This window comes from Sarcophilus harrisii, chromosome 1 (assembly GCF_902635505.1).
Source record: "Sarcophilus harrisii chromosome 1, mSarHar1.11, whole genome shotgun sequence".
NCBI classification, from domain to species: domain Eukaryota; kingdom Metazoa; phylum Chordata; class Mammalia; order Dasyuromorphia; family Dasyuridae; genus Sarcophilus; species Sarcophilus harrisii.
In genome coordinates, this window is record NC_045426.1 from 686,214,909 (window position 1) to 686,235,283 (window position 20,375).

Below are 20,375 nucleotides of genomic sequence, written 5' to 3' on the forward strand. Positions count from 1 at the left end.
TGTTCTTTTGGCCACAGAAGAATTCTTCCAACTGAAGGAATATTCTAAAAAATAATTCCTTGTTCCTACTTTCTTAAATAAGATTTGTCATTTTTAATGTGAGAACGGAATTTTTTTCCTCTCGATCACTGCTTTCCTAAGACCAAGAAATATCTCTTAATGCAAGAATATGTTTAATACAGTAGTACTTCTTTTTATATGGTACTTAAAAGGGAATGAGATATTCTCTATAAGTGACTTTTTGAAGTAACTGAAGACATGGACACTTAACCATTTTGATGAAAATCTTTCTAGAAGGAGTTTTTCCTTGCTCTGCTACAGAGATTTACTGAACGTAATATAATTTTTTATTCTTCTAAGGATCATTATCATGATCATTGCTATTTTTTGGAGTGTCAGAAAACCAAGCTTGTTGCACTTGTTATACTGAGTGAGATTTTATATGAGCACCTGAGTGTCTGCTGTAGAATAGAGTATCTCGGTTTTGTTAATAGTGTATTTTGGCATCTCAGAAATCATTTTTGTTTTCAAAATAACAGCCTTAATTAAGGTTAGTTTCAGTCCAACTTCAAGAAGGATGGAGTGTGAAAAGCAAAATAACTTTATTGTGGATTCCATGCAGCTAAAGTGTAGCTAAAGACCAATGAGATTATCCTCTCTATTGGGGGGTGGGAGGCTGTATAAGGCCAGGGACTGTTTGGTCTGGTTCTGCCAAGGCAACCACAGGCAGCAACAACCTTCTGCTGCTTGAGTTCTTTAAGTTGATAATTTTGCTTGATCCTTGCATAAAAATGTTCCCCACCCCTAGTCTTTACCAAGGTTACAACAAAAAGTCATAGTGTGAATTAACTAATAGGGTTATTCACAATTTGGTAGAATTTTGAAGTTTGGGGTTTTTCTGACTCATTGTAAGCTTCAAAATATGAACTATCTTGTTAGTTTTAGGCAGTCATTCTAATTTTCAATTTGTATTAAATGAGCTAAAGTTTGTTTGTAGAATGAAGTATACATTAGATAGCTCCTGGCTTATGTTTGGTCATCAGTTTTTTGGGATCATCAGTCTAAATCACATCTCCTTTTGAATCTAGAATTGTCATTTCAGTGGAGCCATAAATAATATACTGTTTATAATTAGCCACCTTCTTAGACATGCATGTGAAGTGAGAAGAATTTATTTTTATCTTATGGAATGGTATGATTTTCCCTAAAAATCAAATCAGATCAACCAACATGTATTTAGTTACAGCCCTACTATGGAGGTAACTCTGATTCTTTCAGGTGGTCAGCCAAGTAAAAATTTTCACAAATTCTACTGGCCTAGAAAGACTACGATTACTAATTTCATTATTCAGGATACATCTATTTTTTGAAGACCAAACCTATTTAATTTAGAGAGGCTTATCATCAAGCTGTCCACTAGATGACAAGATTTTCAGCCATAACAATTCTTTAAGACTGCTAAGACAGAAGAAGGCTGCGCCCTGGGTCTGTTGAGGAAGTGCTCGTAATTGCAAAATCACAGATCATAGAAATACTGAATTATGGTGGAGTAGTAGCATCAATTGCTTAGAAAGTGGCATGTTTTAGTAACCTGTTTGCTTCTTTATTTCATCCCTTCTTACCTTTCTCAAGCTTGTTCAAAAATTAAATTTGGGATTTAGATGTAGGATAGTTTTTGAGCTGCTTTAGGTCTTTTTATATCTATTTATAGCCCTCCAAAGAAACTTCATAATCCACCCATTTCCTTTAATTTTTTAGAGAATCAGAAGAAAGTTTATTTTGGATAGTAGTGTTTTCTGTCATGGAAGTGGCTGCTGATTCTAAGGGCATTGTCTCTAATGTGTAACACTAATAATCATAATAAAATTTAGGGGTTCTTTTCTCCTTACTCTCCAGTAGATTGTTAGAAATGAGAATGAGGAATATTCTACTGTGCCACAATACTTTCTCCATCAACATCTTTACCCACAAATTTTAGAGCATATTATATTGTACCAGCTTTTGAAAGAATTCTTAATCATGCATTTGGCTTTTTTAGCCACAGTGCTGTCTTCTGTGGGTAATATCATCCCTATTACTGCTATCAAATAAAGGAGACGCTGTGTGATTTATTTATAATACATTATAACCAAGAAGTTTTTATTTCAGCTGTTATGAAGTAAAACTCTTTGGTAACTAAACTGAATTCTTTTCTTAGTTTTAGCAAGTTCTTTGCTGTAAAGTACAGTCACTGTATCTTTCTTCTTTTCTCTTTACCTTCTACTTCTTCCGTCTAAAGATTGGGGTGAAAGAAATTATGTAGTCTGTTTTTGTGTGGGAGGTGAGACTAGAAATACTTAGACACAGGGTATGTGCTGTGTGCTATCAGAATGGAACAGCTATTTTTTACTTCAAAATACTTGCTTAAAGATGTGATTGAAATGATATAAAATGTATTTTGTCCTTTTTTAGTTGGGGACTCAGGATTGGGGATTTGGGTCAAGGATTGAGGTGGAGTGAATATGGTTTATTTAGCCATCTTTAATGTAGAATGAGGTAGATAGATATTCCCTACTTTATTAAGTCTTCCTTTAGTACTGACTTCCTATTAATTCACACCCATAGAGAGGGTGTTACTTTGTATATAATATACATTATATATACTTATAATGTATAAGAGAAGTCCTTGTTCACTTGTTTTAGACTTATGTAAGCCTTTAGAGGAAGTAATGAATCTTTAAGGAAATAAAATACTTTTACATATTCTTCATGAAAAAGACCAAAGTGGAATGTAAAATTGGGCATTCAAACACAGGACTCAATAGAAACATAAAAAAGTAAACATGAATGAGAAATCATAAGGGACTTAATGACTTAATGAAGCTTAAATTGTTTAGATTTTTATATGGAGAAGTGATATATGTAACTCCTAAGAATTTTACCATCACCAGGGATCTTTCAAGCAATCTTAATTAGACATGACTAGGGTATGATTCTGTTATATTTAGATAATCTGAAAAGAAGAATGGAAGGGGGGAGAAGAGAAATGTGCTGGGAGAAGGGCAAATAAGAGGAAGAATGGTGGAAATTATTTCATATAAATGAGATATACAAAGAAGGGTTTCTATATGTAAGGGGACAGTAGACGTGAACAGGTAACATTTGAACCTCATTCACGTCTGAATTCATTCAAGGAGGAAAGAATACACATATATACATAGTTGGATACAGAAAAATCATCTCCTCCACCAGAAAAGTAGAAGGGAACAGACTTGGGAGACAAGGCAAAAGAGAAAGATAAGTATAAGAAAATAGGATAGAGGAGAATACAGTCCTAAATGTAAATATGAATAGAATGAACTCGCCCATGACATGGAAGAGATTAGCAGAATGTATTAGAAACCAGAATTCAGAAAGGGCTAAACTGGAGAAGGAAGATTATAGACCAATTTCCCTAATGAATATTGATGCAAAACTCTTAAAATATTAGCAAAGAGATTACAGCAACTTATCATTAGGATAATACACTATGACCAAGTTTTATATCAGAAATGATGGGCTAGTTCAATATTAGGAAAACTGTTGGTGTAATTCACCATATCAATAATCAATCTAATAGAAATCATATGATTATCTTAGTAGATGCAAAAAAAGCATTTGACAAAATACAATACCTGTTCCTAATAAAAACACTAGAGAATATAGGAATAAATGGAGTTTTATTTAAAATGATAAATATTTTAATATAAACAGTAAAAACATCAGCAAGCATTATGTGTATTGGGAATATAAGCTAGAAGCATTCCCAGTAAGACGAGGAGTTAAACAAAGTTGCCCATTATCACCACTATTCAATATGAGAAATGTTTGCTTTAGCAATAAGAAAAGAAAAAGAAATTGAAGGAACTAAAATAGGTAATGAGGATACAAAACTATCACACTTTGCAGATGATAAGAAGGTATATTTAAAGAATCAACTAAAAAATTACTAGAAGCCATGAACAACTTTAGCAAAGTTGCAGAAATCAGAATCCAACAACATATTATTTTATAAGATGTGCTCTTGAAAAAGAAAGATACACAGAGATATTAAGGAGCTTAAACAGAATATATCATGCTTCAGCTGAAATTTAAAAAGTGAGGATAGCAATCATGATCTCACACAAAGTAAAAGCAAAAATTGACACCCTCTACTCTCCAAAAAAAAAAAAAAACCACATAGAAACTACATTTTGCTAAGATACCATAGGCATTGAATGGGCAATACAGAATACATAAGCACCAAATGACATAGCATCTAAATTCTTTTTTTTTTTTAAATCACAATGATACCTGTTATGATCGTATATTTTAAGATCAGCACGAGACAGGAATTCAGGTTAGGGGAAAATCGTCAGTCTTTATTCTCAGTGAAGAAGGATCGGAGGTGGAAGAGAATCGGCGATAGCAATGTGTGCAGCTGAGTCAAGAAGCTAGCTCTACCAGCAGCCACACAACCAGCAGCTCGGAGTCTCGAACTCAGCCCAATCTCTCCCAGCTTGTCTTCTTCCCTCTCTGCCTCCACCCACCAAAATCGTCATTTCCTATACAACACATCAGGACTTGCAAGGAGAGTGGGCAGGGACCATTCTTAATCCAATCATGTATATTAATAGAGTATAGCCCAATTACTATCTAGCCTCATGTACTTGGGACCTCAGTGCATCAGCTCAAACCTCAGCCCATTACATTTCCCGCTTTCTTTTATTTTAGAACACCGGTGGTCATGCCATCCCTGACTCCTCAGGGAGGTCAGAGCCTCCAAGGGGAGGTGATCACAGCCTCCCTAACTTCTCAGGGAAGGAGGTGAAAGCACCGAAAAGGAGGTGATCACAGCCTCCCTGACTTCTCAGGAAAGGCGGTGAAAGCACTAAAAAGGAGATGATCACGCCCTCCCTGACATCTCAGGAAGGGAGATGAAAAGCACCAAAGGGAAATGGAGGTTGCTAGCGGGTTTCTGGGCTGAAGGGTCTTATTATGCACAAACCCATCAGCATGGGAGGTATTACACAAGCACATAGCAATAACGCAGAGGCTATTAGGGATGACCCTCCCCTCAGTCAGTGCAGGCTCGATGTGGTGTAACAAACATGAATTGTACACACAAGTAGCAGAATAGCAAACAATATAAATCAACATGGTGTTGGAAAAGATCACCAGAAGTCCTAGAAGGTGGGTATGTAAACAACAGTCACACATACACCTTCTTCAGCAGCCAAGAGATAGTCCAAAACCAATCTATTGTCCATTGTTTCACATGTCAGGGAATCCAATGATCCCCCTGAGTTTTTGAAGTCCTGAAAGTCTAATCTGTTCCTCTCCAGCCTATGGATCCCTTGCCTCCAGGCACAGTAGGCTTGACCATTTTACCTCCTGAGAGTACGTACAAAACAGTGTCCATCCACATACTGATGTGGGAAACTGGGGAATGTGTAGATAATATCCCAGTCACCAATACAGGCAGACAATGTGTGACTTATCACCCAGGAGAAATAGTAGCATCAGGTTTACTCATACAGAATCCTAATAAGCAGCCTGGTGATAGTCACCCAGATTCTGATTCCAGATCACAAAATCCAGCAATTTACTGGACAGCAGCTGTAACAACTGACCGACCTATGCTCACAATCTATATAAATGGCCTTCCATTGGAAGGATTGGTAGACACTGGTGCAGATCGGACAGTCATTAGAGGTGCCAGCTGGCCCAGTCACTGGCCAAAGATTAAAGCAGACACCTACATGTCTGGTGTAGGAGGATCAATAGCAGCTGAAGTTAGTGCTGCCCCTATGAGATGGACTTTTGAAGGCAAAACAGGAGTTTTTACTCCTTTTATAGTTGAAAAAATCCCCATCAATCTGTGGGGAAGAGACGTTTTACAGCAATTAGGGTTAAAAATGAGTACTTCGGTTTTTTAAGCAGGGCTGCTGTTGAAGGCCTGCCAACACTTTCACCTGTTCCTATCCAATGGAAAACTGATACACCAGTGTGGATAGAGCAGTGGCCCTTAAGTAAAGATAAAATTCAGGCCTTATTAGATATAGTACAGGAGCAGCTTGACCAAGGACACTTAAAACCTTCTCTAAGTCCTTGGAATTCCCCAGTGTTTGTTGTGAAAAAGAAATCTGGAAAATGGAGGATGTTAACGGATTTAAGAAAAGTGAATGAACAGATGGAAACTATGGGAACTCTTCAGCCTGGACTTCCATCTCCTACTCAGTTGCCTAGAGAATGGCCTCTTTGGGTCATAGATATTAAGGATTGTTTCTATTCTATCCCTCTGGATAAGGAGGATATGAAAAGATTTGCCTTTTCAGTGCCCAGCGTTAACTTAGCTGAGCCTTATAAAAGATATGAATGGACAGTTTTGCCACAGGGAATGAAAAACAGCCCTACTATGTGTCAAATGTATGTTGCTGCTGCTCTTGCTCCAGTAAGAAAAGCATTCCCAAAAGTTATGCTATTACATTACATGGATGACATTTTGGGATGTGCACCTGAGGAACAAATGTTAGAAGCATGTCTACAAAAGACCATAGAAACACTAAGGAATTACAAATTATACATAGCACCAGAAAAAATTCAAAGACATGCTCCTTTTCAATATTTAGGATATGAAGTATACCCTAAGGTGCTTACAGTTCAAAAACTCTCCTTAAGAACAGAAAAGCTAAACACATTGAATGATTTTCAGAAATTGATAGGAGATATCCAATGGATGCGACCAGTGTTAGGTTTGACTACCTATCAGTTACAACCGTTATATGACATTTTAAGGGGAGACAGTGCTTTAAATTCACCACGCCAGCTTACAAAAGAAGCTCAAGAGGCTTTGAGAGAAGTTGAACTGGCTTTATCCAATGTGGTTGAAAAGAGTCACTCAAAAACCCTTGAGATATCAGTTTTGCCATACAAGAGGCACCCACAGCAGTCCTTCATCAAGGACACAGTGTGATAGAGTGGGTGAACCTCCCAGCACAACCAGATCAAAGCCTTACACCCTACCCAGTGCTTGTGGCTAGAATTTTATTAAAGGCCACTAAGCGAGCAGTACAATTATCTGGGACAAGACCTGATAAGATATACACCTTTTATACCAATACACAAATTAATGTGTGTTGTGAGACCATCCCAGAGTGGCAAATTTTATTAGCCATAGCTCCAAATTTTTTACATGGGTCTCCATTAAAGATAACTAGACTATTACATAATTGGCGATGGACTCTTGAAGAAAAAAGTTTCTAAAGTTCCTCTTCAAGGACCAACAATCTTCACGGATGCATCCAAACATAATATTTGTGCTGTGTACTCTCATGATCTAACTATAAAGAGAGTAGTCAGAACTCCTTTTCAGTCCACTCAGCAGAATGAATTGTACGCGATCATTCTAGCTCTTACTTATTATCCAGGAGACATAAATATAATATCTGATTCGGCCTATTCAGTAGGTGTGGTACAAAGAATTGCCACAGCCCAAATAAAATTTGCAGCCTCTAATATATATCAGCTCTTTAAGAAACTTCAAGAGCAAGTGAGAAAGCATCCAGGTAAGATCTATATATTACATGTCCATTCTCATAGTGGACTTCCAGGTCCCATATTTGATGGCAATTCAAAGGCAGATAGCCTTCTAACTATGTTGGTCAATACCCCTTTGTTCCAAGAAGCTCAGTGCATCAGCTCAAACCTCAGCCCATTACAGATACCAACTACTTTGTTGGGTTATTTTAAGGACTAATTATTATTTTTTAAAGCTTTTTTGTTTTCAAAACATTTGCACCTTTGCAAAACCTTATGTTCAAATTTTTTTTCCCTTCCCCCAATCTCCTTTTTTAGACAGCAAGTAATCCAATATATGTTATACATAACATGTGCATATTTCCACAATTATGCTGCACAAGAAAAAGCAGATCAAAAAGGGGAAAAAATGAGAAAGAAAATGCAAGAAACAGCAATAACAAAAAAGTGAAAATCCTGTATTGTGATCCACATTCAGTTCCCACAGTCCTGTCTCTAGGTGTAGATGGCTCTTGCCATCACAAGACCATTGGAATTGGCCTGAATCACCACATTGTTGAAAAGAATCATGTTTATCAGAATTGATCATCGTATAATATTGTTGCTGTGTACAATGTTCTCTTGATTCTACTTGCCTCACTTATTCATGTAAGTCTCTCCAAGCTTCTCTGAAATCATCCTGCTGATCGTTTCTTACAGAACAATAATATTCCATAAACATTCATGTACCCTAACTTATTCAGCCATTCCCCAGCAGTTTCCAGTTCCTTACCACTATAAAAAGGGCTACAAACATTGGGTCCTTTTCCCTTTTTGATAATCTCTTTGGCATATAGACCCAGTAGAAACATTGCTGGATCAAAAGACAGCATCTAAATTCTTTTTTTTTTTCCCTTGAGCAATTAGGGTTAAATGACTTGCCTATGGTCACACAGCTAGTGTGTTAAGTATTAAGTGTCTGAGGCTCAGATTTGAACTCAGGTCCTCCTGACTTCAGGGCTGGTGCTCTATCTACTGTACCACCTAGCTGCCCCAGCTAACTAAATTCTAACTAAATTTTTTTTTTAAAGAATTATAACTTTTTATTGACAGAACTCATGCCAGGGTAATTTTTTACAACATTATTCCTTGCACTCACTTCTGTTCCGATTTCCCCCCTCCCTCTCTTTATCCCCTCCCCCAGATGGCAAGCAGTCCTATACATGTGAAATATGTCATAGTATATCCTAGATACAATATATGTGTGCAGAACCGAACAGTTCTCTTGTTACACAGGAAGAATTGGATTCAGAAGGTAAAAATAACCCGGTAGGAAAAACAAAAATGCAAACAATTTACATTCATTTCCCATGTTCTTTCTTTGGGTGTAGCTGCTTCTGTCCATCCTTGATCAATTGAAACTGAGTTAGGTCTCTTTGTCAAAGAAATCCACTTCCATCAGAATACATTTTCTTTTCTTTTTTTTTTTTTTTACATTAAGTTTGTATTTTTATTTTATTTTATTTTTTTAATAACTTTTTATTGACAGAACCTATGCCAGGGTAGTTTTTTACAACATTATCCCTTGCACTCACTTCTGTTCCAATTTTTCCCCTCCCTCCCTCCGCCCTCTCCCCAAAGATGGCAAGCAGTCCTATACATGTTAAATAGATTGCAGTGGATCTTGTATATAATATATGTGTGCAGAACCGAACAGTTTTCTTGTTGCTCAAGGAGAATTGGATGGGTATAAATAACCTGGGAAGAAGAACAAAAATGCAAGCAGTTTACATTCATTTCCTAGTGTTCTTTCTTTGGGTGTAGCTGCTTCTGTCCATTCTTGATCAATTGAAACTCAGTTAGATCTTGTCTTTGTTGAAGAAATCCACTTCCATCAGAATACATCCTCATACAGTATCGCTGTTGAAGTATATAATGATTTCCTGGTTCTGCTCATTTCGCTCAGCATCAGTTCATGTAAGTCTCGCCAATTCTCTCTGTATTCATCCTGCTGGTCATTTCTTACAGAACAATAATATTCCATAACATTCTTATACCACAATTTACCCAACCATTCGCCAATTGATGGGCTTCCACTCATTTTCCAGCTTCTGGCCACTACAAACAGGGCTGCCACAAACATTTTGGCACATATAGGTCCCTTTCCCTTCTTTAGTATCTCTTTGGGGTATAAGCCCAGTGGTAGCACTGCTGGATCAAAAGGTATGCACAGTTTGATAATTTTTTGGGCGTAATTCCAGAAGCAACTATATTCTTTTTTTTTTTTTTTTTTTTTTTTAAATAGCCTTTTATTTGCAGGTTATATGCATAGGTAACTTTACAGCATTAACTATTGCCAAACCTCTTGTTCCAATTTTCCCCCCCTTTCCCCCCCCCCCCCCCCCCCAGATGGCAGGATGACCAGTAGATGTTAAATACATTAAAATATAAATTAGATACACAATAAGTATACATGACCAAAACGTTATTTTGCTGTACAAAAAGAATCAGACTTTGAAATATTGTACAATTAGCTTGTGAAGGAAATCAAAAATGCAGGTGGGCATAGATATAGGGATTGGGAATTCAATGTAATGGTTTTTAGTCATCTCCCAGAGTTCTTTCTCTGGGCATAGCTGGTTCAGTTCATTACTGCTCCATTGGAAATGATTTGGTTGATCTCGAGCAACTATATTCTTAAAGGAAAAGTTAAACAAGTTACAGAAAGAATCAACAAATTGGGTGTGTAGCTAAAAAGCATAGAAAACCAGCTAATTTAAAATTCCCAATTTAACACAAAAATAGAAAAATAAAAGAGATTGAAAGTAAAAAATTAAACTGATAAAATGAAGAGCTATTTGAAAAATAAAATAGATAAGCCATTGGCTGGTGTGTTTTTTTTTTTTTTTTTTTTGAAAAAGAAAGGAAGAAAATCGAATTATCAGTATCAAAATCAAAAAGGTGAATCCAAACACAATGAAGAGAAAATAAGAGCAATTAGGAAAAATTATTTTGCCCAACTATATCCCAAAGAAATAGACAATCTAAATAAAATGGATGAATATTTACAAAAATAAAAATGCACAGATTAACCAAATAATTAATAGAATGTTTAGATAATTCTCTAATGAGGAAAAAAATTGAAAAAATATATAAATGAAGCCCCAATACAAATCCTCCAGAACCAGAAGAATTTACGAGTCACTTCATACCAAATGTTTAAAGAATATTTCATTCCAATACTAAATAAATTATTGGAAAATAAAATAGATGGGGGAGGATTCTAGGAAGATGGTGGAGTAGGTCAGAAAATTCCAGGCTCTCCAAATTACATATAATTATATACAAATTATATATAGCCACAGAAGTAAATAAAGTCAGGGTAATGCAGTTGTCTTCCTCAGACAATTTGAAAGGACATCAGGAAAGATCCTGCTTCCTGGGAAGAGGGTCTGATTACATGAATTACAAATGTCTCCAGGTAGCCCCCAGTGATTCAATCAATGACAAATTCTTGGGGCAAATCAGATTAGGGGGACAGCTTTGGCCATAGGAACTCTGTCTTCTCCAACACTTTGGGGCTGGAATAGCTGAGTGAGGAAGGATTCCAGGCCCAGCTGTGTTAACAAGACATGGACCCAAAGCTGTAACTGTAGGAGTGAGCACACTGAGTGTGGTAGCAGGATCTTGTTGGCTGGGAGTACTTCTAGGAGAGCCGAGTCCTTGGATTTGGTTCCAGGGGACAGGGAAAGAAGAGCATTTGGTGGACTGAGTGGGAGGGAAGGAGAACAGATCTTGCTGTGGCTTGGCAGTATAGAGGAGTACGTGAGGTTGAGCCCCCAGAAAAAGCTCAGAAAATAAGAATCAGAAGGTATGCTTTATATGCTTTTATAACACAAACATCTCTATACTGATAAATATATACACATCTGTATGCCTCTCCAATGTGGTGAGGTTATAATAAAGTATATATGGACCTGAAATTTGCTTAGTATTTATGCTTAGTATTTTAATTACATTGTAGAAAATACTTTTTAAACCCATTAATAGCAGTGAATAGCTTAAAAATTTAAAAATATTTGAATTCTTGTTCTTTATATTGAAATTTTTTACTCATTTGGAGAAATTTCAGAGTTTCTCATGTTATTTGTTTTTGTATTATTTTTGGATCTTTAGGAGAAGTCATCTTAAAAAGCCTTTTTAAAAATTCTTCTGTTTCCTATTTAATGCTTGCAAGTTCAGATTGGCATGTGTAAAATTATTGATGGTAGAGCCACAGATGAACCTTTCTTCAAGATAGGAAATCAGTTTAGTTTAACTGAACAGAATTTATTTAATATATAGTTTTTGGAGATGCTTATGCAGGTATATATACTAAGTTAAGTAATATTTCGTCCTTTCCTTGTGGAGTTTATAATCTATTTAGTTCCTTCATTTTGGGAGTTATGGCATCTGAGGCCCAGGAAGGTAAATAACTAATGTCATGCAGGTAGCAAGTGATAGACCTGAAACTGGACCTCACATATCCCAAATGAGCCCTTTGAGAAGGGTTCATAAAGACTGAATCATAAAGGCCCTGGCTACTTCTTTCATAAGCAATATCAGTTGATTCCATTTTAGGGAACAACCATATTTATATTTTAGTTTCCTCAATTTCTCAGAGAAAACTGGTTATTATGTGACTTTTGTTTTCAGATATAAAAGTGCAATCTATGAATATACCATTTTGGATAATTAATTGATCTTTGAACTGCTTATCGTGAAAATTAATCCTTTTGTGGTTTTTCTTTCTTTTTAGCAGGAAGGCGAAAGATCTGTACTCAATAACCAGCTGTTAGAGATGAAAAAGAGGTAAGAATTTTTTAAAAGGGATTTTTCAGTATAATCATTATTGTCAAAATGTTGGGACTTAGTTTTAAAAATAACAACAAAGCAAAATTTCTTATTAACACAATTGCATGATAGTAGTTTGGCATTCCTAAAACTAATATAGTGAAAAGAAAATTAGCTGCAAATATTTTCACTTGGGTTAGCATTCAGATTTGAGAGAGAAAACTGTTAAAATGTTGAGATATTCAGTTGTACTTATCAAGATAATCATACTTTGCAAAATCTCTTCTATATCCTATAGACGCTGTTAAATATGCCTAAAAATATTATTTAATTTTCTGTGAAACACCAAAATCTTGTGCAAAACCTGATATATTGAAAGTTTTTTAAAAGTGGGCATTTTCAGTCATAGTAATAGTAATTGACTGAAAATAAATCATTTTTAAGGTTCCAATTAATTTTCTTTAAAATAGCTTTAATATTGTTAGCTTTCTTAATAAGATTTTAACAATGGCAACCTGGGATTGTTTTAGTCATTATTTTGAGTGGCATTGAACTCTGCCCCCGGTAATAGAACCTTTTTAGATTTGTAGTGTTTGTGCATCCTAATGGAATCACTATCTGCTCTTACTGAATGGGCAGCTTGTTTCCATCCAGAAAATTCTGTGCTTAGTATTGCTTGTCAGATGAATTTGAGCTCTACATGTGCCCAGGGAAACATAAGCTTGGCTATAATTTGCAGTTAGAATGCTGAATAAAAACTATTGTCTAGCCAATAAAATTAGATTTGTGTCTATTTTTTAAAGATGCACCCTGGGGGAGAACAGCTTAACCATGGAATAATCTTCCGTGGTTTTGTGTGTATGTGTGTGTGTTTTTTCTTTTAGTTTTGGCCTTTTATTGCCAGAGCAAAACTATTTTTCCACCGACATCACCATTTTTCCCCCTACTAACAAGGCTATCACTTGTGAGCATGACAACCTGCCTAGGCATTGCTGTGGAGTGTTTCAGCTCTGTAAACTGCATTGCAAATTATATTAGGTCATTTGGAAGAAGTGTAAACAGAAAATAGAAATTTGGGTCCTAAATTAGGCAGGTTGAGACTTGGGCCCTTCAAGTAGTGTGAAACTAGGTTGACATAATGAACTAGTAGGTCAACTATCTAGGTGAGCTGTCTTATAGCAGGCCATGCATTTAAATCAACCAGAACCAAACTTTTATCTCTGTAAAAAGCTCTTTTAAACTCTCAGCAGTATATGAAAAGATAAATAGTGCTTGTTTTGCAAGTGAATTTATAAAGGTGCTCACATAATTTCTAACTGTCTTTGGGTTTTTTAAAAAACAGATTGATTTAGCATTTTTTTTTTCCAAATGACTTATTTAAATGTGACTTTTAAGAGTTAGTCTTATTATTTATCAGTTCTTACTTGCTTGACAAAATGAAATTATCTTTTCCTCACTTTCCCCCATCTACACTGCCAGTTTGAGCTGTTGGTGTTTTTAGGAAAATAGAATAACAAATTACATCACCACTACTACCCTCCTACTCCACCTGAATGAGCAACTTCTAATTTGGAAATGCTCTATAAATCCAATTCCAGATGTTAGTTATATATTTTTTAATCTTCCTAGAATTTTTTTGTTTTGGAAAGTCTCAATGCAAATTTATTTTGACTAATTAATTGTGCCCCTAACTATCAGCTTGCAGTAAGTGCAATATGTAACTGCTAAATGAATTCACTTGGTGAGATATTCCAAAATAAGTTTGATATTAAACTTGTATTGAAAAAAACCAAAAAAACAAAAAAGGCTGAAGAGAGATCTTAAGTCATCCTTTTGCAAATAACTTGAGAAAATATCTTTGTCTTCAGTGGAAAGATTCTTGAGAACTCACATTCAAAACCTCCAAATGGGTGGGGGATTTGGGGAAGATTACTTAACCTGGGTCTCAATTTCCCTAGTTATATATAGTCTCTGTCTGAAGTCTTTTTCAGCTCTGACTTCAGCATCTTCTTTAGTTAATATTCAAGAAACAAAGCATCTACAAACAATTGAATTTTAAAATTGGTTGGAATAAAAATGCAAACAGTTTTAATTCAGAATAACCTGAAAAAAAATCCTTTGCACCAATGGTCATCATGTTGAAATTCAATTTCAATGCTACTTTCAACCTCAAATAAATTATATGAAAAGACATTTTGAAAATCTTGAAAGCCATTATTCATTATCAAAACCAGTTGTTTTAAAGTAAAGAAAATTATTTGGAAATCATACATTTTAGTCATAGTTATATTTTACAAAACTGCTGAGGTGTGCCCATCAAATTGTCCCTTTTAAAATGCTTCAAGTTGTCTTTCTGGTTGGGAAATATGTTAACTTTAATAGGAGTGATCATCTTTGTTGGTGATCTTTTTTAATCCCAGTCACAGTGAACAACAATCGGTGTAAAATGAGAGCATATCAAAAATTTGCCCATTTTGTTAGGTGAAATTGTTTTTAAAAAAAAAAACAGGATAAGTGTTTTCCAGGCAGTTTCCAAAGGTATCTGATGAGAAAAAAAAATTAACAGACAATAAGCCTCACCATTACCAGTACAGTAATTGAAATTCCATACAAAAATGTAGTTTCAGCCCAGCCTCCCCCCTCCCCAAGTTTGATAGCAGGAATTTGGTCATAGAAGAACCTCTGAGAGCCTCAGAGGTTTGAGAGTTAGTTCACTTCCCTAGCTTCTCTGGGCTTCATAATGCTGAGGAAGAAATTTTAAGGCCAAAAACCTGGCAAAGAAGTGCTTTTGCCCTCTCTAGTGATTCTCCCGGGAGCAGATATTTCCATGGGAAAACTATTTGATGCTATTATTTACAAACTAAAAAGGGGGATTATATGTTTCTCCAGCTCATTAGACTCATTGTGGATTGCTAACTGTCTGACTGTCTTTGGGCTTGCGCAACTTATCAATGCTCATTTCACTCCTCTCTTTTCCCTTTCCTACTCTTGCTTCCTTTGCTATATCTGTGTGTCTTTAATGGTAAGACTAAAGAAAGTCTATCCACGTTATAATAAATAATTTTTATATTTTTTTAGTAAAAAATTGTTGTATATATTTTTGGCTGCCTTTGTCCCTCAGTGTCTTGCTTTTGTTTTGTAAAATACTCTTTGCAGTATTTATATATTCATATATATACATATATATATATACACACATATATATTTTTTATTTATATGATAAAGAATTTCAGTGCGAATTTAGTTCTCCTTACTGTATTTTGCATTTTTCTTCATGTTTCTAACATGTGGTTCTTGTTATCTTGCATTTTTAAAGCTTGCCCAGTAACACTTTAAGGTATTTGCTTCATTACTGGAATTTATTTCTATTGCGGTAGTAAGAAAAGAATCTGGGCAATATGTTCCCCTTTAAAATAATAAATCACTATCCATTCAGTCCTTGCTCAGCTTGGATTGGATTGAAAAATAACAGGGGAGCCATTTTAATCCAAGTAATTATCATACTGATAGCTGTGGACTTAATCGAGTGCTAGCTAGCTACGCTGTTAATGTTAGTAGTTCTTCCATTGGATGGGTGACTTAGGGTCAGGATCCTCAGGATCCTAAGAGCAATCTTCTTGGTGGAGGAGCCACCAGTAGGGTTTTGCTCAAGAGTGAGCTATCACCCAGTTAGGTTTTTCAAGTTTGCCCATTCTGAGACTTTTTTTTTTTTTTTTTTTTTTGGCAAAGGGGGCTTCTGTTTGTTTTTTTGTTTGTTTGTTTGTTTGTTTTTTGTTTTTGTTTTTGTTAGACTTTGAACTACAGGGCTGGTATCATTTGACCATCTTTTTGCCCTGGATAAGTACCTAATCTGCCCAGGTTTGGATTTCATGGTCTCTGAGCTTTGGTCTTTCAAACACATAGCAATAATGGCAGAATTAATTGTTTTGTGAATAACCTACACAACAAAGTGTTGTTCTGAAATTGCCTATCCAAAAGGCATCTTCTCTAGAGTTTGTAAGTCTTGCCAGCTGGGAGTTTTATAACAGAAATAGAGAGGGACTCCTGTCAGGGGAGCATTCTTCAACATTCATTCATTCCTTCTCCTTTCCCCCACTTCCAAGATGGACATCTCATAAGATCTGGCTGACTTTAAACCTTAATTACAGGAGTATTCAGTTGTTATTTTTTTTGGGGGGGGGGGCATGCTCTCTTTGGAGAAACCATTAAAAATTATATTTTTCATTAGGTAGGTGAGATAGAAATAAAACATTAATTTCTCAAGGCAATTTTGACACTGTAAGCAATTACATGAATTTCCTAGAAAAGTAACTTGTAAGAAAATAACAATTTGGATACGTATGATTTCCTTCTTTCTGAATCTTTTGAGTAATAGCCATTTGTTTGAACACCTTTACTTCAAATCATTCATTTTACATAGAATGAAAATAAGTCCAAATTTTCTCATTCCATTATTCATTTGACAATACTTCAATCTTCCCTACTCCAATGCAGTAGTCTTCCCTACTTCAATGCAGATGTAAGAAATCATGGTATATCCAAGTCAGGAAATGTTTATAAAACCCAGATTCTTTTCTTACTACCTACCATTCTGGAGTATAAGTGTAAGCTGAACAATGAGATAAAGACAGCACTTATATTTTCATCTTTGCTTGGGTTTTCGATTTACCCTTAGTCATATTATTGTAATTCATGTGCTGGATATCATGGGTCTCACTAAATTGACATAAATAAAGACTACAGTTTTTTTCACCTGGGCCTCCTAGCTTTTCCATTCTCTAGTTTGTCACAAGAAGGATGTATCTTAATATTGAGTCCTGTCCTGTTCATCAGCTATTTGTGATGTAACTCAATGTGATTTGGCTGATAGTGCTTAAAATGATCATCTTTTGATGGAAAATAAACCATTTAGATTCCGGGTTATAGGAGAGTTTAAAAAAATTTATAATAAATACCTGGGTAGATTTTTTTCCTTCCCTTTCTTTTACCCCAGGGTTCTATTTTTTATAATAACAGCTTGTCCCTTTCTTTCCCATGGACAATTCATTTTTTTCCCTTTATACTAACCTCTTACTTTTTTTACTTTCACATTTTCTCCATTTCCCCCTCAATTTTGTAATTTCCCCAGTCTTTTTCTGTCTCTTTGCTCTGCCTTTTTTTTTTTCTTACTGCTTCCCTTGGCTATGAGCTGAAGGCTTTCCTGCCATTAGAGGGTTCAAAATAGCTCTCTCTAATATTTCACATGGATAAGAAAATTCCCAAAATATACTTTTACTAGGGTCAAAGATATTGAGTCAAATCACAGAGCTAAAATTGCAGTTCAAGTGCTCTGTGACTCATCAGTCTCTGCTCCATCATCAGTTCCCCAAGTTGTAACATCCTCTGGCCTTTGTGTACAAAAATGTTTACTATCCCTCTGAGATTTTGCAGTTCCTGAGCAAAAATCCAAATTTTTTTTGGTGCATAGGCACTTGTACCTAATGTGCTATTATTACTTTGGTGTAATTTACCTTTTTAAACATGTGGGTGCAAATTTCTTAATAAGCAAACTTAAATTAGTGAGGACCAGAAGATACTTCCAGCATAATCAGCGCTTTGCATGACAACTGTATAATTAAGCTTTGCATGTGGTTTTTGTTGCTTGAGTGAAAATTATGCCAGGAAGTAACAAAATTCAATTCAAAATTAGATTTTGGTAAATTGTTTTATTTGACACAGTTTCTGAGCCTACATCTTCCAAACCAATTAACATTTTTTCCTTAAATTCAAATGGATGCGATGATATGCAGATTCTGGCATGTATATGCGTAGGTAAACTTTTTTTGTTGTTTTTTCTTTTTACATTATGTAAAATCCCCAACTGCTTTTGCAGTGTGGTAGTTTCGATAATCTTACAAATCTCCTCTTCCAAATTATCTCAGTAGCCTTAGAAATTAACTTAAATTTGCCAAAGTTTGTTTTGCATTTGTATTTTTAACACAGATATGTACACGCTTGTCTGTGTATGTTGAAATCTCTTGGTTGATTTCTGGAACTTTTTAACTCTCTTTGGTCTTTTAGAGAATCCGTGTACAAAGCAGACACTGATGAAGAGAGAGCTTCCTTACAGAAATCCATCAGTATTACTAGTGCCTTGCTCACAGAAAAGGACGCAGAATTGGAAAAACTCAGAAATGAGGTGCAGTACAATCTAGAGATGGGTCTTCATGCCCCCCTCATTTATCACCAGTCAAAGCCCAAGTATTTATCAGTGACATTTATTCCAGGTCACAGTGCTCCGGGGAGAAAATGCTTCTGCCAAGTCTTTACATTCAGTTGTCCAATCACTAGAGTCTGATAAGGTGAAGCTAGAGCTGAAGGTGAAGAACCTGGAGCTGAAACTGAAAGAAAACCAGAGGCAGCTGAGCGGCTTCGGAGGTAAAAACCAGAGCGGGGCCCCCAACTGGGTTGGAACCCTCATGTGCAGGCCCCTTTGTAAGGTGCCCTCACCGGGTCAGAAGGGCGGCCAGAAGGGAGAGGACCAGCGTGATACAAAGTCCAAATCAGGGCCTGATGAGCCAAGGGATTCGGTGGGGGTTCTATGGAGGTCCCTCCAGACTGGCCGGGGCTTCACAACCTCTCTTAGTGAGGAGATGGCTATGCTTCAGATTGAGCTCAGACTGGAGGCCCGGCAAAGTTCTGCAGTGTTGGATCTGGGTTCAGTTCTGGCCCTTAGTGATGGTTGGCTCATCCCTTTCCCTCCCTGAGCCTCAGTTTCTCCCTTTCTAAAGTGAAGGTGCTGGGGCCTGTGAGATCTGACCCAGTTATGGGTCTGTCATCCCCTGGCCCTGCCTAGGAAGGTTTCTTCTAAGTGGCTGCGCTTAGATAAAGGTTTGTATACTGAAGAAGAGAAGCCCGGGTAACTGCCCTGTGACCTCTTAACACGCCGTTTCTCCTCTCTCTTCTTCACTGCAATGACCATAGAGATTCCCATCTAGGATGGATGATGGCTGTGATCATAGGCTAGACAGAGAAGAAGGTTGGGCAGTGAACATCATCAAAACTGGTTAAATCATGAAGGGTCCAGAGAAGGTGACAAAGGAGGGGGCAGCAATCTGGCACAGAATCTTTTAAGACTCTAACGAGTCTTAACGAGTCAGTACTCTTTAAGCAGGAAATCCAAAAATATTTTAAATTACTGTCTCAATTTAGTTGATTTCTTTTTGTAATTCTCATTATTTTGTTTTATGCACTTAATGCATTCTGCAAAGTTGGGATTTTTATATTTGTATAACATTCTTTGTTTTATATATTTAAAAACATTATTCTAAAAATAAGCTTTGCCAGACTGCCTAAGATTGTGTGCCACAACACAAGAAAGGTTAATAACCTGTCCTATAAGGAAAATATCCTCATCCAATTCATCAGGGAACTTCCCTGAGCAACCTCTCTTTCTCCCTTATTAGGGATGTGTGTGTGTGTGTGTGTATTTACATATATATGTTATGCTGTATATAATAGCAAGCTTTGATATATCTAATAATGCTCATTTTCATGGTTTAATCATAATTGACTATAAAAAGGTCATCTGAATATACAACATTTTAGACCACAAAAAGTTGCAATTATTTTTGAATTTTTTTTTCTTTCTCTTTTTCATTTAAGGTAATTCTGAAGAAGAAGAAAGAGCTCAAGAGAGCCAGGTAAAAATTTTTTGCTTTAAAATAATGCCCTGACTAGAGCATGAGATTTTTTTTTGTTTGTTTGGTTTGGTTTGGGTTTTTTGTGGGTGGGGAAGAGAAACAGGGGAACAGGGAACACCACTAATTTTTTTTTTTTAAAAGAAAGATTAACAAAATTTAATTAATTTTCAAAAAACTCAATGGAGCATTAATACAGGCTGTTAACTATTTTAAAATATAATTTTATATCTGTAAACATATATCTTTTAATTTGAAAATTAGCAGCTTTGGGTATTATAATGAAGTTGGGACCTGCTATGGCTAATTATCTCTGATATGCTGTATGTTAACTCTTTTTAAACTAAA

At 35.9% G+C, this 20,375-nt stretch overlaps 1 protein-coding gene across 27 annotated transcripts in view; it reads left to right on the forward strand.

The window, feature by feature from the left end:
- The window catches only part of CLIP1 (CAP-Gly domain containing linker protein 1), a 138,933-nt gene that overhangs the window by 114,704 nt on the left and 3,854 nt on the right, over nt 1-20,375 (forward strand). For 14 of the 27 annotated variants that reach the window (XM_031948495.1, XM_031948498.1, XM_031948511.1 and 11 more), the window contains 5 exons: nt 12,314-12,366; nt 15,665-15,685; nt 18,409-18,526; nt 18,615-18,765; nt 19,993-20,030. In XM_031948495.1, the coding sequence (XP_031804355.1) occupies nt 12,314-12,366; nt 15,665-15,685; nt 18,409-18,526; nt 18,615-18,765; nt 19,993-20,030 (381 nt within the window). The remainder of the gene's footprint in view (nt 1-12,313; nt 12,367-15,664; nt 15,686-18,408; nt 18,527-18,614; nt 18,766-19,992; nt 20,031-20,375) is intronic. The other 13 variants (XM_031948499.1, XM_031948512.1, XM_031948519.1 and 10 more) reach the window with 3 other exon arrangements.